The following is a 25,997-nucleotide window of genomic DNA, read 5'->3' as shown; positions in this document are numbered from 1 at the left end:
TTTCACTTTGTGTTGGACATGAGGTCTAATCACCCAGTAGCCATTTGTGCTTCCTCTTCTTTTCCTGGTAAACAGGATTCCAGTTTTGATCAGGTGGCAGTGAACTCGAGGAAACGCACTGGTTTTCCCCAGGCCTGGAGATAAATCTCGAGTGCCCAGAATGATGGCCATTTCCCTTCCCACGGGCAGGAATCAGTTTACAAAGAGCACAGGCTACAGTTCTGGCCGATGAGTCATGAAGGGCCTTCTGCTGGGGCCCTTTCCTCGCTCTTAAAAAAGGACACAAGGAAGGGAGACGTGCTCTTTGCCCTGCACCCTCCGAAGGGCTGAACACTGGCGTGGGAGGAGGGGATTCTCACCTCCGCTGCAGGTGCTGGCCGCCGCCGCAGTCCTTGATTCACAGCTGAGCTGCTGGAACCAGTAGATGTCCGATAGCTTAAACCTACGCTGTTCTGTTACTATAACCAAAAGCATTTCCATGATTGGTATCTAAACTCATCTTTTTGCTGATTTATCATTGCTACCTTCCCACTGCTAAGATGAATGATCCGTGAGGAGTGGGGCCTGGTCCCTCTATATCACTGTATTCCGGTCACACGGGTGGGGCCCTGTCTGGCACATACTACAGTAGGCGCTTAATAACTACCGAATGTATGAGGCCCCTAGCCCCTCCAGGGCAGGGACTCAGTTTGTTTACTCATCTCTGTGACTCCAGCGAGTGGCCAGGGCCCCAAAGCCTTCGTTGGATCAACAAGCAGGGAAGCCAGAAAACAGCTGCTTACGAACCCAATTTAATAAGATTTACAAGTCGACACGTACAAAAAAAACCCTAACAATGTACAAGTCACAGCAAGACTAGGGACTAAATCTGGAATGCAGAGAGACCCAGGTGAGGGGCCCCAGCGTGGTGCAGATCTGAAGGTACTTCCCGCTGATTCTCTACCTCTTGGCCTTGTCTAACAAGTGTAACAAACCCCAAACTGAGGCTGACATTTAAGAGCTACCCTGATGTAACCTGTTCCCTCCCAGCCTCTCTGCTCTAAGAGGAGTGGAACTGCAAAGAGGGGTGAGATGAGTGACTTAAAGAGAGTGGAGCCTCTGTTACCAGCTGTCAGGGACTTCACGGCGCCTGGGTGACTGGGTGCTTCTCCTGCCTGCTTATGGCCAAATGCTGCCGTGTCTGCAAGCTGGGCTGGCTGGTGGGGACAGTGAGGGTCGGGGAGGCAGAGGGGTACCCTGGAGAGGCCAAGGGAGACATGACAGGGCTGGAGGTCCCCTACTTGCTGCCTTGCCCCAACTTGCCATCTGCCTAGAATCACCACTGCAGGGGGCCCATGTCAGCCCCCATCTCCTCTTCCTCCTCCTCCTTCAGCTGGAATGGCTTCACAGGCCACTTCACCCTGACGATGGGCTCCACGTGGTCCTGAAGCCGGTGCCGTTTCATGTGGGCATTTCGACTCTTGATCTTGTCGAACACCCTGGAGTCACCAGAGGACACGGGGGTCAGAGGACGGGGGAGGCAGGTTGCCCTGAGGGGGCTGAGGGCAGGCAGAAAGGGGACATCCAGGGAAAGGACCGGTACCTCTCACACTCTCTGCAGGGAAAAATGCCCTGGCCCTCCACGCTCCCCGGTGGCTCGGGGGTCTTCTTGGGGCCGGGGTTTGGGCTGGAGTTGAGGATGGACTCCCTCCTGTAACTCTTAGTCTTTATTTTTAGTTCGGGGGTTGGACGGTGGCTGGGTCTATCCCTTGGGCTGCAAGTGACCTGTGGAGGGGTCAGAAACGACGAAAAAGTGATGACCGACTTGCCACCCTTCTAAAGGAGAAATGGGGACCCAGGGCACAAACATCTCCTCAAGGAAGCCCCTCCCGCAGGGTGCCCTCCCCAGCCCCTGCCCAGCTGGGATGGGAAGTGGGCATGAGGTCAGCACTGAACTCCAGAGCCCCTACACTGTGACCCTCTACCTTCGTTTCTGTCCTGTCTGCTTCATCTGGCTCTCTCCTGACCCTCTTTTCCAGCCCTGGGGCTCGGCCGCAGTCAAACTTGATCATTTTTTTCCAGATGTAATAATACTCAACACACTGGGCTACTGTTTTTGTCTGGATCTGGTGGAAGAAAACCAGAGCCGGCTATGGACAGCACCTCAGGAGCAACAGCGAGCACGGCCTTGAGGCCCCAGATCCCCTCCCCAGGGGGCCAGCCGCCACTTTTTGAAAGCCCTCCTGACATGTCTCTCCCCTGTAGCCTGGCGCTGGCATGCTCCTTTGCTGCAAGGTGCACAGAATCACAAAGTCCTTCCAGGGAATGAAGGTGTTCAAAGTGAAGCCACCAGAGCCAACATCATCTAAGCTTGCACGCTTTGAGCAACAAGGCCAGTGCAGGGGACCCTTCCGTAAGGGAAGATGCACACAAAGACACACACAAGGACGCCTGCCGTGACATCATGCCTAACAGCTACATGTCTACCGACTGGGACTAATGAAGCCAAATACCCTCACATGGTGACACGGTGGCTACCTCACAGCCTTTGCAACAGCTAGGCGCAGCCCTATGGTACTGAGGGGTGTGGCCCACGAGAGGAAGAGGAGGTTTTGAGGGCATGGTTTGATCCTAGGGCATTCGGACCCTGCCATCTGCTCCTCCCTCCACTGAGAAGTGACCCTATTAATAATAACATCAGTAAAAAATCAAACAGCAGAGAAAAGTTAAATTGCTCAAGAAAGAAAACTCAGGAAAGTTAAATTGGCTATTTAATTTTCTTTTTCCAACTTGGTGTGTATTCACAAGCTATGAGTCCAAACAGTACATCCTCTGCCTAAGAAATATCACAAGGTTTAAAAAAAAAAGTTGGGTTTATGCTTCCAAACAAGATGGAGCAACAGGTATCAGATTTACTTTCCCATCCAAAACAGTGAGAAGAAACAGTCAAAATATAGGAAACAATCGTTAGTAAGACACTAGACAGCAGTCAAAAAAAGTCTTTTCTGAGAAAGAGAAAATAAACTACCACCATCCCAACTTGCGAACTTGAGAGAGTTTTCCCAGGCCATGGCCCTTGGTGGGGGATGAAGGCAGAGCCCCACAGACCCCCTGAGCTGAAGTGGAGTAGAGTGTGTGGGGAGACCAAGGTGGCCAGATGCACAGGATGAAGTCAGCAGAGAAGGAAAAGCTCCAGAGATCTGGAGAGAATTCCCCTTGAGTCTCCAGCCAAATGCTGAGCAGCATGTGCGTATGAGAAGACTGCCCAGAGCTGGGTAAAGAACTATCCAGAAGGGTTAGTGGGAAAGGAACCTGTCACTTGCATAGGGCTCCGCAGAGTGCCTGCTCCTGCCAGCTGGGGTGAAACACCTCGTAACACATGGGCATTGGTAGAACAAGGAGACAGGATTTGCCCCAGTGACGGGGAATAACTAGGCCGAGATGAAATGCTGTTCTGGTCCTATCTAAAAAAATCTAAAAGCAGTACCCCAAAGGAGCAAGTTGTGTTCAAGTAACTGTGTCCCAGAACACAGTTCAAGAATACCTATGAGAATGCAAAAATTTTTACCCAGCACCCAACAAGCTAAAATTCACAATGCCTGGAATCCAGTGAAAAATGACTAGATGTGCCAAGAAGCAGGGAAGTATGACATTAAGGGGGAGAAAAATCAATCCATCAAAATCAATCTAGAATGGACACATATGTTAGAATTAGCAGGGAGGGACATTAAAAGTTATCATAACTGTGTATGTTCAAAAAGTATCAGAGACACGGAAAATGTAAAAGAGACCCAAACAGAACTTCTAGAGGTGAAAACTGCAAAGTCTGAGATGAAAAATACACATGGGATTCATGGCAGATTAGACACCGCAGAAGAAAAGATTAGTGAACTTGAAGACACATCAAAAGAAACCATCAAAAATGAAACACACAAGAAGAAAAAATCCATAAAAATGAAAAGCGCATCAGTGAGCTGTGGCACAACTACAAGAAGTCAGACACACTGGTGAGCAGAGTCCTCAAAGGAGAGGGAGGGATGGAAGAAGTATCTGAAGAAATAAGGCTGAATTCCCCCCAATTTAATGAAAACCATAAACTCATAGATCAGAGAGTCTCAACAAACCACAAGCATAAGGAAAAAAAACGAAGAAAACCACACCAAAGCACATCATAATTAAACTGCTCAAAACCAGGGAGAAAAAGAATTTCTTAAAAACAGCCAGCTGGGGTTGTGGGGCAGTGGCATGTTATACACAGAGGAACAAAGGCAAGGACATCAGCAGATTTATTGTTGGAAACAACAAAAGCAAGAAGAAAGGAGAGCAATAGCTTTAAATTACTGAAAGAAAAAAAAGGCCTGTAAAGATCAAATTCCATAATTAGCAAAGATATCTTTCAGAAATGAAGGCGAAATAAGACCTTCTTAAATATACAAAAGCTGGAAGAATTCATTTCCAGTAAACCCACACTATAAGAAATATTAACTGATTCACACTTCTTTATGGAAAATGACAGCAGATGGAAATATGGATCCACACAAAGGACTGCAGAGCAATGAAAATGGTAACTACATGGGTAAATATGAGATTCCTTTTTATATAAAACGCTCTAAAAATTGACTGTTTAAACAAAAACAGTAACAATGTACTGCAGAGTTTATAACATATATACAATAAAATGCATAACAACAACAGTATAAGGGCCAGGGAGAGAAATGGAAGTATGCTATGCTACCATAAGTTTTTCATTCTGCATATGAAGTGTCATCAAATCACATGAAGGCAGACTGTGGTAAGTTGATGATGCAAACTCTAAATGCTAAAGCAACCACCAAAATAATAGTTATGGCCAATGAGCCAACAAAGGAGATAAAACAGAATCCTATCATTGACTACATTAATCCCCCAAAAGGCAGAAAAAGTGGAAACGGGAAACAAAGAACACATGGGACAAATAGGAAACAAACACCAAGACAATGGACTTAACTATCTCAATACCACACTTCAAAATGAATAGTCTAAACACTTCAATTAAAAGGCTAAATGTTTCATATGGAATAAAAAAACAACGCCCACAACATGCTACTTACAAGAACACACCTAAAATATAAAGACACAAATAGGTTAAAAGCGACAAGATGAAAAAAAATACACCATGCTAACACTCATTATAAGAAAGCTGGAGTGGTTGGCTGTATTAATATCAGAAAAAGTAATTTCAGAGCAAAGGGTAATACCAGGGATAAAGAAACTCATTTCATAATGATAAAAGGGTCAATTAATCATGAGGAAATAATAATCCTAAATGTATGTATCTGAATCAGCTTGAAAATGTATGAAAAATGATAGAACCGCAGGGAAAGATAAATCCACAGTCCAATGGTTTTAGTAACCCATTCTCAGAAACTGCTAGAACAGACAGACATTAAAGGTGGGGAAGACCTGAAACCACTATCAGCCAGCTGACCTGACATTTATAGAATCCCACCCAGCAACAGCTGAATGTTCTAAGTATACTCAGAACATTTACCAGGATGTAGACCATGTTCTGGGCCATAAATAAGGGTCAGTAAATTTAAAAGGATTCAGGTCATACAAAGTATTTCTCTGACCACAAGGCCATTAAATTAAAAATCAGTAACAGAAGAACTCTGGAAAATCTTCAAATATTTGGAGACTAAATAACACACTTCTAAGTAACTCATAGGTTAAAAAAGAAATCAAAAAGGAAATGAAAAAGTATTTTGAACTGAATAAAAATGAAAACCGAACATACTAAAATTTATCTAAGCAGCACTTTGAGGGAAATTTATAGCACTAAACACCTATATTAGGAAAGAGGGAGGGTTTCAAATCAATGACTTCAGTGTTCACCTTCAGGAACTAGAAAAAGAAAAGCAAATTAAATCCAAAACAAGCAGAAAAAGGGAAATAATAACAGAGCAGAAATAAATAGACAAAATCAGCAAGACAAAACCTGGATTTTAAAGGAAATCATTAAAAGTTATAAACCTCTAGCCAGATTGATGAGAATGAAAGGACAAATTACTAATGTCAAGAGTGAGAATGGTGACATCACTACAGTCTGTAGATGTAAAAAGGATAACGTGAATAGTTTGAACAACTTTATGCTAATGTATCAGACAACTTAGAAGTATACAAAGTCCTTGAAAGACAAAAACTACCAAAGCTCACTCAAAAAGACACTGATAACCCGAATAGCCATGTATCTATTAAGTAAATTATATCTGTATTTCAAAACTTTCCCACAAAGAAAACTCCAGGCTTTTTTGGCTTCACTACCAAATATATAAGGAAGGAACAAAACCAATTCTAAACAAACTCCTCCAAAAAACTGAAAAGGAAGGAGTACTTCTCAACTCATTCCCTAAGTTCAGCATTACTCTGATACCAAAGCCAGACAAGGATATTACAAGGAAAGAACCTACAGACCAACAGTCCCTCATGAACATAGATGAAAAAAATTTAAACAAAACTTTAATGAATAGAATCCAACGATATATAGAAAAAGGACATTACACTCAACCAAGTAGAGCTCATTGCAGAAATGCGAGGTTGGTTTAACAATCCAAAATCGGTGTAATTCATCATATTAAACTAAAAAAGAAAAATTGTATGAGCATCTCAACAAGCACATAAAAAGCATTTGATACAATCCAACGTCCATTGCTGATATAAACTCTCAGCAAAGTAGGAATAAAAGAAACTTCTCTTCAATCTGACAAACAGTATCTACAAAATCCCTACAGCTAACATCATTAGAGGTAAAAGGTGGAACGGTGTCCCCTCTAAGAACATGAACAAGACAAAGATGTCCACTCTCACCACTTTTACTCAATGTGGTGCTGGTGGTTGTACAGTGCAAAAAGGCAAGAAAAAAAGTAAAGGCATCCAGGTTGGAAAGGAAGAAATAAAACTGTCTTTATTTGCAGATGATATTACTGTCTATCTAGAAAATCCCATGAAATCCACAAAAAAGCTACAAAAACTCATAAGTGAGTTGAGCAACATTTTAGAACACAAGATCAATACAAAAATCAATTCTACTTCTGTTTGTACTAGCAACAAACCATTGGAAATTGTAATAAAAAAGAACATTTTACAACAGCATAAAAACAAGCACTACTTAGGAATAAATCTGACAAAAGGGCTGCAATACCTGTACACTAAAAACTTCAAAACACTGCTGAGAGAAATGAAAGATTTAAACAAACAGAGATATACCTTGTTCATGGGTCAGAAGACTCAATATTGTTAAGATAACAATTCTCCCCAGTTGACCTATAGAGTCAACATAGTACCAGTCAAATTCCTAGCAGGATTTTATTTTATTTTTTGGAAACTGACATGCTATTTCTACAATTCAGAGGGGAAGGGTACAGCTCAAGTGGTAGAGCACATACTTAGCACGTGAAACTTCTTGGGTTCAATCCTTAGTACTGCCTCTAAAAATAAATAAACCTAATTACCATCCCCCCGCCAAAATAAAATAATTAAACAATATAATAAAAATAAAAAATAAATAAAAAATTTTAAAAATAAATAAAACTCATGTGGAAATACAAAGGACCTAGAATAGAAAAAAAATAACTTTGAAAAAGAATAACAAAGTTGAAGGACTCACATTTTCTGATTTCAAGACCTAGAATAAAGCTACAGTAATAAAGACAGTATGGTAATAGCTTAATAACAGACAAATAGATCAACGGAATGGAATAGAGCCCAGAAATATATGAGTATGTGTATGGTCAACTGATACTGAACAAAGGTACAAAGGCAACCGAGTAGGGAAAATAATGGTCTTTTTAACAAAAGGTACCGGAACAACTAAATACCCACATGCAAAAATGAACTTCAACTCACACCTCATACCACATAATAAAAGTCAACTTAGAATGGATCATAAATCTAAATATAAAACCTAAAACTATAAAACCTCCAGAGCATCTCATCCAGAAGAAAACACAGGGGAAAATCTTTCTGACTTTGGATTAGGCAGAGATTTCTTAGACGCAATACCGAAAGCACGGTCCATAAAAGAGAAACTAGTAAGTTGTGTTTAATCAGAATTTAAAACTTTTCTTCAAAAGACACTGTTAAGAGACTGAAAAGCTCATATAGGGAGAAAATATTTCCAAAGCATATATCTGGAAGAAGGTCCAGAACAAATAAAGAACTCCTACAACTCAGTAAAAACACAAACACCCCAGTAGTAACACAGGCAAATGAACAGACACCTCACCAAAGAAGGTGCACAGACAGCAAATAAGCACAAGGATGCTCAGCATCATTAGTCACTAGGGGAAGGGAGTCAGATGCTACTGTACACGCGTTAGAATGGCGAAAATTAAAAAGGCTGACCATACCGAGTGTTGGTGAGGGTGTGGAGCAACTAAAACTCCCGTAACCTGCTGGTGGGGATGTGAAATGGCACACCACTTTTGAAAAGTCTGGCCGTTCCTTAAAAAAGATTAAACATACTTCTACCATATGATCCCCTCTCTCCCTTCCTAGGTATTTACCCCCTCCCTGCAAAACCAGTACATGTCCATACAAAGACTTGCACGTGACTGTTCACAGCAGCTTTACCTGTAATCCCCAGTAACAGGAAACCACTAACAGGTGGACAACTAAATAAAGGGCAGTCCGTGCACACAATGGAGTATCCTCAGCAGCAGAGAGATGAGCTATGGGCACACACGACACCGTGGATGGGGCTCGTGATGCTGAGTGTGGGAAGCCAGACAAAGCAGATCACATGCTGTATGATTATTCCACTTAAGAAAACTCAAATAAATGCAAACTAACGTAAAGAGAGTAGGCAGGTGCTGACTGGGGGGGCGAGGCTGGCAGGAAGGAGGGGTTATAGAGCGACAGGAGGAAACTTTGCGGGGGGGGGGGGTGAGATAGTTTCATTACCTTGATCATGGTGATGGTCTTACAAGTGTATAAACTTGCCAAAACGTCAAATCTTACACTTAAGATTATGGGCAATTTTGTGGACATGAGGTTTAAAAAAAGAGCAAAATAATCAGCAGGATATTAAATACATGATCACATCCTTTTTTGAGAAAGTGCATAGAAGTATGTAAAATCTGGATGGGCAGTAAATGCCTGTAACGTTATCAATCAGAAGTAGGACTGTGGGGAGGGGCCTCGAGCAGGGGATGCATTTCTGTACTGCCTGGGGTTGTCAACCATTCACAATGCGAGCAGTGTGTCATCCCTGACAGGCCCAGCTGTGTGAGGAGGCCGTCTACACCTGCCACGTTCACCTTACCGTCTTGTGTATCAAGTAAAAGTCCTTCTTGTGGGCACAGAACGCCTTCTTAAAGAGCCTCTTCTCCACGGGGGTCCAGATGTCCGAACCTGTTGTGGAAAGAGCCAAGCGGGGAAGGACGTTTCTCCTCCTGGGACCACAGCCATGGCTGAAGTGCAGTCTCCCCTCCTTTTTCGAGCTGCCACTGCTGAGCACCAATTATGCCAAGATTTCTGCTACACCCCTTATTTACCTTATTCCGTACAATACTCACAAAGACCTTACAGGTAGGAGCTATTAGCATCCCTACTTTACAGATGCAGCAACTGAGGCTTCCACTGGTTAACAGGCTTGCCCAGGGCAGGAGGGGGCCCCAGGCTGCCTGACTCCGAGGCTGGCATGCCCAGCCGCTGACCCTGAGCCTGCCCCCACCTCTCCCTGGCATCTTTCTCCCAGCCGGGCAGAGACCATGGGGACACCACGGGAAAACGGTAAGGTAGGCTCCAACTGAGGCCCCCTGGAGGAGACAGGCCCTTCTGGGAAGGCAGGTGAAGGCCCCAGGAGAATTCGAGAGGCACAAGCAGAGCTTGCCATTGAAACTGACTGGTTCACAGGGGTCTCATGCAGGCCAATCCCTAACGATACCGGCAGCCCGGCTCTAGTCACCTGTGTAGCGGTAGTCGGCGAGAGGGTGAGTCCGCAGCTTTTGGGGTCCTTGGAGTAAGAGAGTCTCCAGGGCGACCTGGGACAAGAGAAGGGGCAGGCTACTCGTGGAGGGAGGGGAGGGGAGGCCTGCTTCTATTCTTTCATTCATTTGGAAAACACCTGCAGCCCTCCGGAAGGCCTTCCCTGCCCCAGGGCCATTCAAGGTTGATCCATGGTCGGCCACCGGCCACCCCGGTTACCCGCTGGGGAACATGTTGCCTACAGCACTAAGCACCCTGCTGAGTACAGCTGACATTGTCTTTTTTCATAACAAGATCTTCTTGATGAAGGAAACAGCGTGTGGACTTAACTCTGGCACAAGCTTATTTTTTCAAGGAGCAGCACTTGGAACAGCCCTGCCCTTGTCTTGCTCTCTTCTAAATTCTTCATAGCACTAATTATTATCTACCACTTAAAAAAAAAAACCCACATTTCCTGTTTTACTCTTGTAAAATGGAAGCCCTGCAAAGAGAGGGCTTTTGTTGTAATTGCCAGCTTAACCCCAGTCAGGACTGGCTATGGAATCTGCTGGGCCCAGAGCGAGATGGAAACGCAGGGCCCTTGCTCCAAAATTATTGAGAACTTTAAGATGGTGGCAGCAGAGCATTAAACCAACAGTGGGCCCCACGCCCGGCCCCAGCCTGATACCATGACACTATCAGGTACTCAGGAGGACCCAGTAACTATGTGGCGATTACTCTGCTGAACACTCGCCATGTGCCAGCCACAGCCTCTCAGCTGGAGAAAAAGCCCCAGGTGGCACTGACTCTTGGGTCTCTTAACTCGGGAGATGTGACTTCCTCCCCCACAACAGAGTCAGACTTGAATATTTTCTAAACCTCAGGATTGTGAGGAGGGACCTTGAAGGAGGCAGAAGCATTTCTATTGCATCAGAGGTTTTCATACACTGGTTTTTAATCAAAAAGTTAAAGTTCAATTTAAAGAAAAAACAGATTAATGCAGGGCCTGAGTTGGTTCTACTGGCTCCCCTCCCCAGCACTGCTGAGAAATCTTGGAGGAGACCTGGTGCTGTTTCTGTGCAGATAAATAACTGATTAACTGAGCACATGTGTGCACTTCCTCTACATTCACAAGGACAGCAGCAACCCCAGGGCCACCCCCACACAGAAGACACATCGCATGTAACCAGAGCCCCTGGCCCCAGGAGAGCAGGGAGCTTCCCACGGTTCCTCTGTGCCCAGCCCTTGCCTCCACCTTACCTGAATGTTGCCCTGGGCTTCATGCAGGCAGTGCAGAGCGAGCTCCAGGTTGGTGCCCCCGCCCGGCATCACGCTGGAGCAGGCCACATTGCAGAGCTCAGTCACTGTTTCCAGCAAGCAGCCGGGCAGAGGGGGAGGGAGAGGAGACGCAGAGGTCAGCACGTGTCCGGGAGGAGACCTCCCCGACAGCACTGTCACCCTCACATCTCTGTTAAAAGCAGGCTGAGGGAAAGATGTACCAGGAGGAAGGCAGAAGCTCTGCTCCTGGCACCTGCCCTGGACAGCCTGGCCTGCTGCTGTGTGAAAGCAGAGGTGAGGACAAAGGACCGCAGCCCGGGAGAAGGACTCCCGGGCTGAAGGCTACCTCTGCACCTCACCCCCACCCTGGGGACACTGCTTCTTGGTCAAGGTGAGAACTGGGAGGAGAAACTCCTTGGAGATGGAGAAAGGCCCTTGGGAATTTGGCCCCCAAGTCTCAGCCACCTCTGTCCTGCGTTTCGGGATTGGTCATCACATCTCCCCATGGCTTCCAGACCAGAGAAGCTATGTGCTCATCGATTCCAGCCAGCGATCTGTCCTGGAGCTCTGGGATCTCAGCCTGAAACCGGCTTCCTATGTTGATGTGTCTGAAATGAGGCCACACACACGGACATACAAGACATACATGTGGGACTGAGATGGGAAGTAAAATAGAAGTGTGCGGGATGCCCTGCTTCGGGCCACAGCCCTGCTCTGTGGAAACCCTCCGCCACCTCTCTGACACGTGGAGTGTTCGTCACCCCGAGAGACAAGCGCAGGCATTCCAGAAACCTCTTGAGGGATATTGCCTTCCTTCCTCAGATTCTTCATCACCAGATTTCTGGCCTCAGGTGTCTCTCTTAAGGTCTAGGATGAGGGGTATGTGCTGATACCTGGCATGCTTCTACATCCAAGGTCACATCCATCTAGACACAGTCCATGGATACTCAAGAGTCTTGCACTGTGCCATCACCAATTCTACCTAGAACCCCAGGGTGCTAGGCATTCTGTCCTCATGGGCCCAAATGTGGTATGTCTGGACAGAAGGAACACTGGGGAACTTCCCACATCTACCCAGAGAAACCCACCATTTCTCTTCTAGAAAGACTCTGTATCTAGACCTGATCTTCCTGTGACCCTTGGGAAAAGGCACCCTGGGAAAAACCGACATTGGAATGTAAGGAGGGTCAAAGCATCTCCACTTTGGAAGGACCCTCAGGTTCTAAGTCTGCTCCAACTCACGGTTCAATGCTGATCTTGGTGTCGTCCTTCACCACACAGATGCCAAAAGAGCCTTCCACTTGATCTAGAAAACACACAAAGAAAAGCCTCAAGAAGACTGGCTAGAAGTGACCTAAGAGGCCCTTTCTGCTTGCCTTCCATGGCAGCTGAAAGCAGGCTCTTTAAGACTGCATGGTATGGAGTTTCCTCAAAAATTAAAAATAGAACTACCATATGACCCAGCAATCTCACTCTTGGGTATTTATCTAAGAGAATTGAAATCAAGGCCTCGAAAAGATATCTCAACTCCCATATTCACTACAGCACTATTCACAATAGCCAAGATATGGAAACAACGTAAATGTCCACTGACAAATAAATGCATAAAGGCAATGTGGTATAAACATCCAGTGGAATGCTATTTAGCCTTAAAAAAGGAAATTCTGCAATATGCAACAACATGGATGAATATTGGGGACATTATACCAAGTGAAATAAGCCAGTCACAGAAAGAGAAATACTGCATGATTTCACTTACATAAAGTATCTAAAGTAGTCAAATTCATATAATCAAAGAGCTGAATAGGGGTTGCCAGGGGCTAGGGGAGTGGGAAATGGAAAGTTACTAATCAATGGGAATAAAGTTTCAGTTAAGCAAGAAGAATAAGCTCTAGAGATCTGCTGTGTAACACTGTACCTATAGTCAACAATACGGTACTGCACACTTAAATATTTATTCAGAAGGTAAACTGCAGGTTAATTGTTCATATCAAAATAAAATAAAATAAAATAATTGCATGGAAGGGGAATAAGACAACTGAAAATGTAGAGTAAGGAACTCGGCAAAGCAACAAATTAACTGATAAAAATTATTTTTAAAAATAGTACGTTAAAGTCTCTAGAAGTTGTCCTAAAGGCATACAGCATTTTAATAAGTACTCATTCAAGAAAACCTACTAAATCTTGGTAATAACAGTGGGAGTCTGTGGCATTAGAGCCATGGTCCACTCCCTTATCCACCTAGCCCCCAGCTCTGTATAACAGAACTCTACCCAGGTACATCCAGCCAAGGAGATGCTGGCTCCTTCTCCCCCCTCAGCTCCCATGCTTAAAGAATTAAAGGAAGATAAAATAAAAATTTCTCATCAAAGAGAGAATATCATTAAGAGACAGAAATTATTAAAAAAAAAAAAAAGAACCAAAGGGAAATTCTGGGGTTAAAAAAGGTACAATAACCAAAGTAAGGCTTAATAGTAGATTTGCGCTGGCAGGAGAAATGATCAGCAAACTTGAAGATAGATCAATGGAGACTATGAAATCTAAAGAACAGAGAGAAAAAAGAATAAAGGAAAATGAAGAGAGCCTCAGAGACATATGGGATGTCATTAACTGCAGTAATATACGTGTAATGGGAGCACCAGAAACAGAGGGAAAAGGGACAGAAAAATATTTAAATTATTAATGGCTGAAAAGTTCCCCAATTTGATGAAAAACAATATATATAGACAAGAAGCTCTATAAACTCCAAGAAGGATAAACACAAAGAGCTATACATCCAGACACATCATAGGCAAAATGTTGAAAACCAAAGATAAAGATCAGATCTTGAAAGCAAAAAGAGAAACACAACTTGTTACATACAAGGGTTCCCCAGTAAGATGAACAGCTGACTTCTCATGAGAAATGATGGAAGTCAGCAGGCAGTGGGACAACATACTCAAACTGCTGAAAGTAAAAGTACTGTCAGCCAAGTATCTCATATCCAGCAAATTATCTTTCAAAAATGAAAGTATAATAAAGATATGCCCAGGTAAATAAAAATTGAGAAAATCCGTTGCTAGCAGACCTGTCTTATGAGAAATAGTAAGGCAGCCACAAAAAGGAATGAAGTTCTGATACATCCTGCAACATGGATGAAACCTAAAAACATTACGCTAAGTAAAAGAAGGCACTTGTAAAGGACCACACACTGTATGATTACACTTATGTGAAATACTCAGAGCAGCCAAATCTATGGAGACAGAAAGTAGATTAGTGATGATCTAGGCTTGTGGGTGGGGAGAGTGGAAAGAAGTGACTGCTAATATCTTCTTTTGGGAATGATGGAAATATCTGAAAATTGAAGGTAGTGGTGGTTGCACAGCTCTGTGAATATATTAAAAAAATTACATTATATACTTTAAAGGGATGAACTGTATGCTGTGTGAATTATATCTCCCTAATAAAAATAAATACTAAAGAACATTCTTCAGACTGAAAGCAAATGACATCAAATAGTAACCTGAATCCAAACCAAAAAAAAAAAAAAAAAAAGCAAAGCCCTGGTACATATAATTATATGGGCAACTATAAAAATAAGCATGATTGCATATCTTAATTGACTTAAAAAGCAATTGCATAAAACAGTATATGTTGTGGGCCTATAACATAGAAACATAGGTGATAGTAACAAGGAGCAGAACTGCACTGTAGCAAACAAATCACATCCCAGACAGTAACTCAAACCACGAGAATACGTGAAGAGATCAGAAATGGTAAATGAGAAGGTTAATATAACAAACTCTATAAATTATGCTTGCTTTCCTTTATTCTCTCAGGTTTTTTTTTTTTTACAAGGATGAAACTTGAAAACATTATTCTAAACTAAGACACTGGACACAAAAAAAGTCACATACAGTCTGATTCCAATTATATGACATGTCCAGAATAGGCAGACCTACAGAGACCAAAAGTACACTGGTAGACTGGTGGCTGCCCAGGGTTGAGGAGCTGGGGGCTAGGGGCATGTGCACAACTACTCATGGATACAGTGCACCTTCTGGGGGTGATGAAAATGTTCTAAAATTAGACTGTGTGATGGATACACAACCCTGTGAATATACTGAAAAACACTGTACATTTTAAATGGGTAGTTCACATTGTGTGTGAATTACATCTCAATAAAGCTGTTTTAAAGATTACTTGAAAGGGCAGGCAGGAGGGTGGTTAGGCCAAATGGCCTCTATTTTCTTCATGGCTATTAAATTACAGGCACCTAGAAGGCTGCTGGTCCCAGATGGTCCTGGGATACTTCTGAACAGAAATGGTACCCAAGACCAGACCCGGGCAAACACCAGAGAGAATGGCTGGACCAAAAGCTACAAGAGGGAGTGGACCCAGCCCGCCGCTGGCCCCCCGAGATGGTCAGAGATGGCAAGCTCCATCCTCACTCACCAAGCATGGTGCTGATGAGCCTGTCGGGACCGGCCTGAGCGGACGTGGAACAGAGGGTGTTGAAATACAGACCAGACCCCTCCCGGATGGGGCTGAGCATTGGGGGTGGCGTGTAGGGAGAGCACTGGAACAGTCCCTTCAGGAGGCGGTCCACTAGGAACACGGGAGAGCGCAGGCAGCTCTGGTGGCATCCTCCAGGGCCAGGCTCCCCACACGTGGAGGATGGAGGAGGGACGAACAAGGCCTTGGGCTGGGGGCGCTTCTTCCGCTTTCTGTGTTGGCTGCTCTCCTTGCTGTCTCTCTCTTCCCTGTCCTTCTCTTGTCCCTGGACAAGAAGAGACTTCAGAACCACAGCGGGTCACCTGAGGTCACCTGCCCCACAGCTCAGTCTTCAAGATGGCATGAGAGTGGGAAAGGGGTACTGACCAGAGACACACACCCAGCATGTCTGCACCCAGAGCCCCCAGCAGAGGAAGCAGAGCAGGGCCACCATGCTTGAGCCAGACCCTAGACCCGAAGTAGGGCGACGGTCAAGGCCGGAGCCTTCTCATGCACCCACACCTGCAAGGAGGGCCCTCACTCAGAGCATTTTGGAAACCATGTCAGTTGTTAAAATGACTGGCACTTAAAGAGTGGGGGCCAGAGATGCAGTGCAACAGTATGACAAAAGGAAAAGCTGTTCCCCTCAAAATGACAGAAGCTCCTGTGGGACAAACAATGGGATCATGTGCCCTGTCCCTGAGCCCAGCATGACCGTCTCCAGGTGGGGTCTTCCATTACGGCTTGAACTTACTATGCTCTCTCAGCTCCATGAAATCTCCCCTCCTCTCTGTCCATCTTACTCTTTCTCAGCCTCCAGGACTCAGCTCCACTACCGCCTCCTCCAGGAAGTCCTCCTTGACCTCCTCAGGCTCTGGCACCCCCATGGGGCTCCCACAGCTTTCTCCCCCCACAAAACCCACACTGGGTTGGCACTGTCTGGGGATGGGTCTATCTACTCCGCTGGACTGGGAGCCCCAGGAGACAGGGGTGGGACTGTTGTGGTTGTTTTAGTGTCCCCAGAATGGCCCAGCACAGAGCCAGACAAAGGATGTTCAGAGGAGGTTGAATGAATGAACGATCATGCAAACCAAGCTCTTCTGGGGTCAGGATTTTCTGAGGTGTTTGGTCTAGGCTTTTTCCATACTTCGCATGGGCAGGACTGGTGGACTGACCAGCACCCACCTTGGCCATGTTCCCTGGGGGGCGGTTCATTGGTGCCACAGGCCCTGACACAGGGACCACCAGAGGGGTTGCAGTCATGTTGTCCGAGGACTTCCTGGCTCCCAGCGGACTATGCTCTTCCCCCTCTGGCCTCAGCACCTGTCTTGGTGGCTTGCAAAACTCCGTGCCAAACACCTACACACAGAGAAGAGACAGCCCTTTAAGAGGAACAGTAAGCAGGGAGCAAAGAGCCCCTCCAGAGTAGCAGGGCCCTGACTCCTGCCCCCCAGCCCCACCCCCAGGCTTCCCTCAGGAGGACATCTCCGTCCTGAGATGTCACTCCTCCGCAGTCTGTCAGAAACCCGGTGAGCACAGAACCCCTTTCCCGCCCCTTCACCTGCTGCTCCTGCTTCCCTCGAGGTGATGGCCACTGATCACTGTGAAAACACATGTGGCTGCTCAGCCCTTTCTCTGTATAAAACATCTGGCTGCAATTCTTGCAGATGTAAGTGCCCCTTGGCTCTGCCCAGTCTGCAGGGCCACCACTGTGCTGGTTGCTGCAGGGAGACATGTCAGGAGGGAAGAATGGGAGAATGAGACTTCGTCCCTGAACACTGACCACTGACCACTCTCCATGAAGCTGAAGAAATGGAGACGATCCCCTGATTCTCCACGGCCTGGGGCAGGCCCCTTCAGGAGGGAAGCATCTGGAGCTCATTCACCCAGGCCAGCATGCCAAGACCACCAGAGGACCCCTGAAGGGTTGAGCTTCTCAGTGAGGGCAGGAAGGGGCTTCTGAACTTACCATCCACCTGCCATGTTCTCCTCCTTCATCGGATAGGGGAGCCGGTAGATGTTTCCGCCCTGAAGATGAAAATACATCCAAGCCAACATGTCAGAAATGAGGCGTGAGAGAAAACAGAGAAAGACAAGTGATACCATATGATATCACTTATATGTGGAATCTAAAAAAATGGCACAAATGGACTTATTTACAAAACAGAAACAGACTTAAAGACATAGAAAACAAACTTACAGTTACCAAAGGGGAAAGGGAGGGAGCGATAAATTATGAGTTTGAGATTAGCAGATACAAACTACCATATACAAAATAGATAACAAAGTCCTACTGTGTAACACAGGGAAACATATTCAGTAGCTTGTAATAACCTATAATGAAAAAGAACATGAAAAATAATATATAGGGGTGGGTATAGCTCAGTGGTAGAGTGCATATTTAGCATGCACAAGGTCCTGGGTTCAATCCCCAGTACCTCTATATAAAATATATATATACATATTATATATATATTTTATATGTATACACACACCCATTTATATATGTATAACTGAATCACTATGCTGTACACCTAAAACTAACACAACACTGTAAATCAACTACACTTCAATTACAGAAACAACAACAAACAAGTGTTGGTGAGGATGTGGAGAAAATGGGGCCCTCATACACTTTGGGTGTGAAAATAATATGTTGCAGCTCTTTGGAAAAGTTTGGCAGTTCCTCAAACACGTAAACAGAGAGAGTTACCCACTGACTCAGAAGTTCTATTCCTAGGTTATTTCCTAAGAGAAATGAAAACATATGTCCAAACAAAAACTTGTACACAAATATTCACAGCAGAGTTATCACACTGGCCAAGAAGTTAAAACAACCCAATGTCCATTAACTGATGAATGGATAAACAAAATGTGCTATATTCATACAACAGATGATTACTCAGCCACAAAAAGGAATGATCCACTTTACAACACGGATGAATTTGGAAAACATCATGCTAAGTGAAAGAAGCCTAGACACGAAGGCCATGCTGTATATGATCCCAATTATCTGAAGTGTCCAGAATCAGCAAATTCATGAAGCTAGAAGGGAGATTCACGGTTGCCAGGGGCTGGGAGTTATGGAGTGATCAGGGGTGACAACTAAGGTGTGGGTTTTTTTGGGGGGGCAATGAAAATGTTCTGGCAAATGGTAGTGATGGCTAAGCAAACTTGTAAATATACTAAAACCTGGATGGTACACTTTAAAACAGTGAAAGAGATGATATGTGAAAGCTGTTTTAAAAAAGGTGGGGGAGGGGGAGAAAAAGAGGAGAAGGGGGAGGCAACTGTGGTGTGACAGACAGGATGCTGGGCTTCAGCGCATCACGAGAGAAGTGGCTGGGCTCTCAGTACCCAGGACCTCGTGGGCACGATGCGGGAGGGACCCAACCCATGCTCCACGAGGGCACATTGGCGCCAGACGTGCAGCAGGGGCCAAGTCGGACTTGTGGACCCATGACTCACGACCAGAAAGGACACACCATCTCACATAGGAATATTAAGGGAGAAAGAGCTCTACCTTGATATCCTCTGAAGGAGTGAAGGAGGCAAATCCAAAAGGAAGTGAAAGGTAGGAAGAAAGCAAGCAGAAAACATTTAGTTTAGCAGAAACAAGATGACACAAAGCATCTCTGACAACTCTGAAGCCCTCGTTCTGCTTTGTGTGTGAGAGGCGGTGGTGATGGGAGGAACCACAGCCTCTCTGAACCCTCGTTCCCTCCACTGTAAAACTGCATCTGAGAATTCACTGAGATTAAATAAGGTGCCTAGACCAATAAGAGATACGGAAACAAGTAACGACAAGGCTCCCGTATGGCCAGGTCCCTTGAGAGGGGCCCCAGTACCTGGATCCTGTTGAATATTGTCAGCTTGGACTTGGAGTCCTGGGGGGGATCCACTGGAGGCCCGGCTGACGAGAAGGAGGCCATGGCTACCTGGCTCGGAGAAGCTGTGCAGCACATATCCATCTTCACCTTCTCCTTCCGGAAGCCTGAGAAGCGCTGCGCCCTAGAGTTGCTGGAGAAGAGCCTGTAGCCTCTGCCCCGGGAACAGGCTGAGCCCTTTTCACCTTTTGTGGCCCCAGAAGCCGTGCCATTCTCAGCCTGGGCCTGCTTCCCAGGGAGCTGGGCTCCAGGTGGCTCATCCCCTCCTAATTGGGTCTGCCGAGGGCCCCCAGGGGAAAAAACGTCCCCCAGGTCCAAGGTCCCTTTCGCAGATCTCAACTGCTTGGCCAGAGAGATGTCTGGATTCCCGGGAGGGTCCAGGGATGATGTTGTGATGGCTGGCGAAGTAGCAGCCACTTTTGGCCCTCCCTTTGAGTCCCGGCTCCTGCTGCTGGGGGAGGCCTCTCTGGGGAAAGTGGATGTGGATTTTCTCCTGCGGGCTGGGGAGCCCTCTGGCTCCGGGGTCACGGGGCCAGCATGGAGAGAGTCAACAGTGGGTGTTAGAGGTAGGGGCTGCTGCGGCCATGTCCCCTGCAGCGACTTCAGGGCAGCCTGCTTGCCGTCAGGCATGGGGAGCTGGGAGGTGGCGGCTGCCACCTGGGCGTGGGAGAAGATCCGCTGGGACTTGGTGATCATCTGGAACACTTGCATCTGCTCGTGGCTCACCAGAGACTCCTGCGACTTCAGGAAGAGCTGCCGGAAGAGCGGCGTGGCATCCGATGAGAGGCCACTCGGCTTCTGGATGTCCTGGAGGCCTGACTCCCCAGGGTTCTGCTGCGAGAAGGAATCGCAGTCAAACTTGCTCTTCTTGGAAGCCCAGGACTCATGTTCCCCGCTGGCATATCTGGGGTCGCCTGAGGCCTCCCCAGGCGCCTTCAGGAATGCAGGAGGGAAGGGCAGTGCATCCTCCAGACCAGTGCCCAAGCTGGGTGAGGACTCCCCCATGGGCGAGGCACTGCTGAGCCCAGGGCCTGGCTCAGAGCCCTCCCGAGACGGCACTGCAGGAGGCTTGTGGACAGGAAACATGTTGTTCCCTTTGTTCTTAGGGCAGCCTGGCAGGTTCCGAAGCCACTGGAAATTGTGGCTTGAAGTCTGGGAACCAGCAGGGACTGTCTGGCCTCGGAACAGAGGCAGGCAGGCGGGCAGGGGACCGCCCTCAGGCCAGCCCTCCAGGGAGGATGGGAGCTGGAGCAGCGGGTCAGGGCCGTTGTTCTCTGCTGCCCTTGATTGGACGGCCGTGAACACATCAGCAGCGGGCTCCTTACGTGGGGGCTGAGGCTCCTCAGGAACCTCAGGGCCCGGGGCTCCTGGGGCTGCCAGGGTGCCCGCCGGGGCGCAGGAGGAGGACCTGGATGAGGGTGGGCAGGAACAGGCAGTGCTTCTCCCCTCGCCAATGTCTGGGGCCGGCCCGGGAGAAGGGAGCTTCTGGTGGACGATGCTGTTCACGATGCAGCGCAGGAGGTCTCGGCTGGGCAAGAGGGAGCCGGGGGACCTGGCTTCTGGGGGCACCAGGGTCCGCAGGCCCCCGGGTGTGGGCTGGCCAGCCGCCTCGTGGGTGTGGGGTGAGTCCCCGCAGGCCTCCTCCTCTGGGGGGGCCTCCTTCAGGATGCACAGGCCGTGCTGCACCTCGTAGTGCCGGCGCAGGGAGCGGTAGTCGCAGTAGCTCTTGCTGCAGCCCTGCTCGATGCACACGAAGGGCTTGGTCTTCTGGTGGGTGAGCATGTGTCCGGTCCTGCAATCACATGAGAGGAGGAGGTCAGCGGGGGTCTTGGGTCCATTCTCCCACCGTAGGACCCTAAGCGTGTTCCCAGGGGCAGTGGTACAGCAACACCACAGTTCAGAAACTGCACGCAGCACCACGAGGGAACGCTCATGTGGCCCCTGCTGCAGTCAAGCCACTGGGGAGGGGTGCTCCTTCCATCCTCCTCAAGCAAACCCCTTATCTGAGGAAAAGTTAACTGGGGAGTCAAGTCTGAGTAACCCAAAGTGGGTTCCCAAGGAACATCAGTCTCCAGAGTTGCTCCCTGGGTACTTGGGCTCAGCCGGCAAGTAAGTTTTGAAAAAACACAGTTTGCTTCTTGGAGGTTCATAGTAGCAAACTGAAAAGCCACATAGTTGATAAAGACACATCTGTTTAACTTTTGACGTCTCTCAAACTTATTTGAGCACAGAACCATTTCTTCAAATAGCCCCTTTTAGCATCCCTGAGAATCAGAGCTCTGGGCATGCACCTGAGGGAGTGCTAACTTGGGGATGATTCTTCCTTTAACAAAGGAGCCTTGCTCTTCCCATAGGATTCCTCTAGATAGCTACCTGGAACCCCCCCCACTGCAAACACACAAACAAACAAAAAACCTCCCAAAAAACCAGATGCCCAATCAGTAAAAATTTTCTAGAAAACAGCCAAATGTGGCTATAATTTCTGTAACTATAAATGAATACGAACATATATCATATTTATATCACATTTAATATCTACTTAAGGTATTATAAATACAAACAAAAGAGTAATTCACATTTTGGGTTCCCAGCAGTCTTCCTCTGGACAGTTCTAATAAATGTAGTACAATCAATAACAAAACCCTTCCCCAAAGGTAGACCCTTGGTTTCTATCTGAGGGAAGAGAACGCATTAGGAGACCCACTTTTTAGTCCTGTTACGAACTTGTGACATGAGCAAATTACTTCCTATCCAAGGGCTGGGGATAAAGAGGAGAGAATAAAATGGAAGCAGGTTCCATCAGAGCCCTCTGTAAAGGCTGAGAGCGCTGTAGAAATGCAAGGGGTGGTCCTCCCCTACCTGCAGATCTCTTGGTTTGAAAAACCTGTCTCCTTCCTCACTAGCAAGAAAAGCTTATTATTTCTAAAACGTGAAGAACAGAGGGAATTCTGCTCCCAACCCTTATAATGAGCTTGCTTTTTAAAATCAAGAGTTAAAAAAAAGAAAAAACCAAGAGTTAAAAAGGAGGAGTTTTAAAAAGGAAGAAAAAAGTAAAACTCCACTACTATGTAATAGAAACAGGCGTTTCAGGACCTCTTTTGCCCCAGTGTTACCCCAACACATATTCCTCAAGGAGCGCAGATCCCGCCTCCTCAGACACCCACCAGGGCCTCTGGACACTTCTCTACAGAGTTAGCCCACTCCCTCCACGACAAGATTGCCTCTGGAGGGAGTCGTCACGTGTCTTTAACCACCAAGGTCCCGTATGCAAACGGCAGCGGCGCCCTCCTCCCTGGTGTGAACGTGGAGGCTGGGAAGAGCCAGGCCAGGGCAGCGTGGGACCTGCCCCAGGAACCCTGGTGGTGTGAGACATGGAGTCTGCATCCAAGCACAGGCCGCAGGCCCCTGGGGAACCCAAAAGAGGAAAGGGGGCAGGTGGACGGGAGGAGAGGAAAAGGACATGGGCGCGTGTCCCCTCCCCGCCAACCCCAGACAGACATGTCCTGACCAGACTCCTACATACAGGTGGTCCTGCCTCTTAAAGGCCTTGCTGCAGATTTTGCAGACGTGTTTCCTCTCCTGGCTGTGCGTCAGGTAGTGCTTGCTCAGAGAACTGGCGCTGCTGAACACCTTGCCGCAGAGGCTGCAGTCCAGAAGCGGGTTCTGAGGGGAGCCGTGCTGCCGCCTGCCTTTCCTCGTGCTCCCACTGCCAGCTCTGCCACCTTCGTCAGCCTCTTTCAGCACCTTGAGCGTCCCGAGCCCCAGGTCTAAACACAGGGAGGAAGCACAGGTTACAGGCATCTAGGGACATTGCAGAGTGCGGCCAGAGAACTCTGCACTCTTAGAGCCCCTGTGGACCTGGGAAGAGCTGGCCAAGAAACCTCACTCCAACTGCAGCAGCTTCATTCACAGAGAGAACAAGGCTTCAGACCAGGCACCTGGGAGAAGGGACCCTGGTCAGGCCATGCCTGCAGGGCAGCACCCAGTCTTGGTGCCACACTCGGGGTGGCGGGGTGGCGGGGGGGGGGGGGAGCTACCAGGACAGAGTGACCATGACGGGCAGGGCTTTCTGACTATACCATCCATAGCACTCTCGGAAGTGCAATCCAGAAATATAATCCAAAACTTTAGAAAAGCATAAATCCTTTCTCCCAGCCAATTCCACTTTGGGTCTTTTGATTAAGGAAATTAACGTAGATCTGTAGAAAGAGTTAGTGGCAAGCAAGTGAACTGCAGCACCATTTTTCTCGGTGTAATGTGAGAACCACCTAATATCTGACACAAGGGCACGTGGATGCCTGCGTCTGGTTCCAATGGCCTACAGTATAAACATTTAAGATAAAACTGTAGAAAAATATCTGATGACGTGAAAGGGTGTTCGTGCTATATCGTTACATGAGAAACAAGCAGACTGTGGAAAAACAGAAATGATCTGGTCTTTAAAACAGAAAAATAAATTTGAACAGAAATCAAATGGCGAGAATGGGATTGACTGGTAGGATTATGGATCATTTTGGCTTTCCTCTTATTGCAGATCTGAATTTTCCATGTTTCTGTACTCCCTGGGTAAATGATAAAAGGCATTTCCACAAATCCTGTCCTCTGAGGGGCAGGGGAAGGGACTGGGAATGGGCAGGTGGGAGAGGGGAGATGTCTGCAAATATCTGAAGGGCCGGGGTGTGGAGGAGGGAGCAGACTGCCTCAGTTGTGTTACAAGGGCCAGAGGTAGATCTGGTGAATGAAGAGTAAAGACAAGCTGATTTCAAACCACTAGAAACGGAAGGGCCAAGGACACAAGGCCTCTGCAGGCCCACTGCTGTGTTCTTAGCTCCCGGAATTCCCGTTCAGGCTAATGGCTTATCTACATCGTACATGGGCCGGAGGCCTCAGAAGATTTTCATTCTAGCAAGTGCTCAGGACATTTCTTGAGCTGCCTTATCCCAATTAACACTAACGTTTGCTCTGCAGGGCCAGTTCAGATGGGGCCTGCCACGCATGCGGTGTGATTATAAATATCAAAGAACTCTTCCTGGTCAGCCTACCTAAGCAACTTGCCTGAGAACCTATGAAGCGGGGGAAAGACAAAAATCAAATTTATCCTGTAGGGGAAGCCTGAAGGCAAACCAAAGATTTAATCAAGGTCTTTATTCCATTAATTCTCGCTTTGCTTCTCTGCTGCGGAAGAGAAGGACTTAGAACTGAATCAATGGACTGTCTGAAATTAATTCTAACAATGTTGGTAAAAATCACTCTCATCTGTCCAATGCTTTATATTCTGTGAAGTGCTTTTACATTCATTTCTTCTTTTGCTTCTTATAGCAGTCACTCGGGGGAATCAGAGTGGGTGTTACTATCCCACTTCACAGATGGAGACACCGAGGTTGAGGAAGCTCAGACAACAAAGGAGCGGGTGGACAGGACCCCAGTTCATTCTGGACATGGAAAAAGAGTGTCTGAGATGTGGTGATGGGTGGGAGCATCTCCCATCAACTCAAAGGTCTGCCCACCCCACACACGAGATCGGGACAACTCCAAACATCCATGTTTCTCAACATTATTCCCCAGGATCAGTGTTCAGCTTCCCTGACTAGGAAGTTGGGAACAATTCCCAGGTAGGAAAAAAGGGACTGTTCCCTATTCACCTGTGGGAGAAAAACGTTCTTAACCAATCCATGCACACTCAACCCCTCACTGGCCACAGGAACTTTCAAACAGCCCACCAGGCCCTGGACCCGGGTGGACAGCCTCACCTTGAACGGAGGTCTGAGATTCCGGATCTGTGTACTCCTCCAGCAGCTTCATGGAGTCACTGTCCTTCCCCGAGTACAGGGACAGGGTGTCCAAGTTGTCCTCCAGTGCCTCACTGGGCACGTCGGGTGTTGGGAGGCTGGGGTCCAAGTCCAAGCCACTCAGGCCGGTGTAGAGCAGGTCTCGTGTGCTGGGACCCAGATCCCGGTTGAGGGTGTCGCTGCAGTTGAGCCCCTGGCTCTCGGAAAACGAAGGGAGGTGCATCTCTGATGGAAGGGTGCCCTCGTCCTCAAGGCTGTACTGGTCCATGGCTCTCCACTGCCAGGTCTGGGCCAAGAGCTACTCTCTAGACAAGCAAGGCTGTGTAGGGAGTCAGGGAGGAGAGAGCTCTTGCTAGTGTCTAATTCCTGAGAACAAACGAGGAGGAATCACGATTATGAGATGGTAACACACATGGTGGATAGAGAGTGGACTTGGAGTTCAAACAGACCTGTGCTGGGGTCTGCTCTCTGCCACTTAACAGCCATGTGACCTTGGACAAGTCACTGAATTCCCATAAGCCCCAGTTTCCCCATCTGTAAATGGAGCATGTGAGTCCCCCCATCATAATACCATTGTCAGGAATAAATGAAAGGCTGTTGGCAACATGATGGACTGAACTCACCTCTTTCTCCAACTATAGACACA

At 47.1% G+C, this 25,997-nt stretch overlaps 1 protein-coding gene across 1 annotated transcript; it reads right to left on the bottom strand.

Moving 5' to 3' along the window:
- Nucleotides 1-783: 783 nt before the first annotated feature.
- Nucleotides 784-25,699, bottom strand: ZNF541 (zinc finger protein 541). Its single transcript, XM_010946874.3, has 15 exons — nucleotides 25,313-25,699; nucleotides 23,086-23,329; nucleotides 19,524-21,354; nucleotides 17,645-17,703; nucleotides 17,237-17,396; nucleotides 16,861-17,034; nucleotides 15,637-15,961; nucleotides 12,445-12,508; nucleotides 11,668-11,810; nucleotides 11,185-11,288; nucleotides 9,926-10,001; nucleotides 9,281-9,369; nucleotides 1,965-2,105; nucleotides 1,583-1,764; nucleotides 784-1,478 (listed from the first exon to the last, which is right to left on the bottom strand). The coding sequence occupies exons 1-15, from the start codon at nucleotides 25,617-25,619 to the stop codon at nucleotides 1,316-1,318; spliced, it is 4,062 nt and encodes a 1,353-aa protein (XP_010945176.3). The 5' UTR covers nucleotides 25,620-25,699; the 3' UTR covers nucleotides 784-1,315.
- Between the last annotated feature and the right edge of the window lie 298 nt (nucleotides 25,700-25,997).

This window comes from Camelus bactrianus, chromosome 9 (genome assembly GCF_048773025.1).
Source record: "Camelus bactrianus isolate YW-2024 breed Bactrian camel chromosome 9, ASM4877302v1, whole genome shotgun sequence".
Lineage (NCBI taxonomy): Eukaryota > Metazoa > Chordata > Mammalia > Artiodactyla > Camelidae > Camelus > Camelus bactrianus.
Note: the sequence above shows the minus strand (reverse complement) of the source record. Positions and strands in the feature narration are given on the sequence as shown.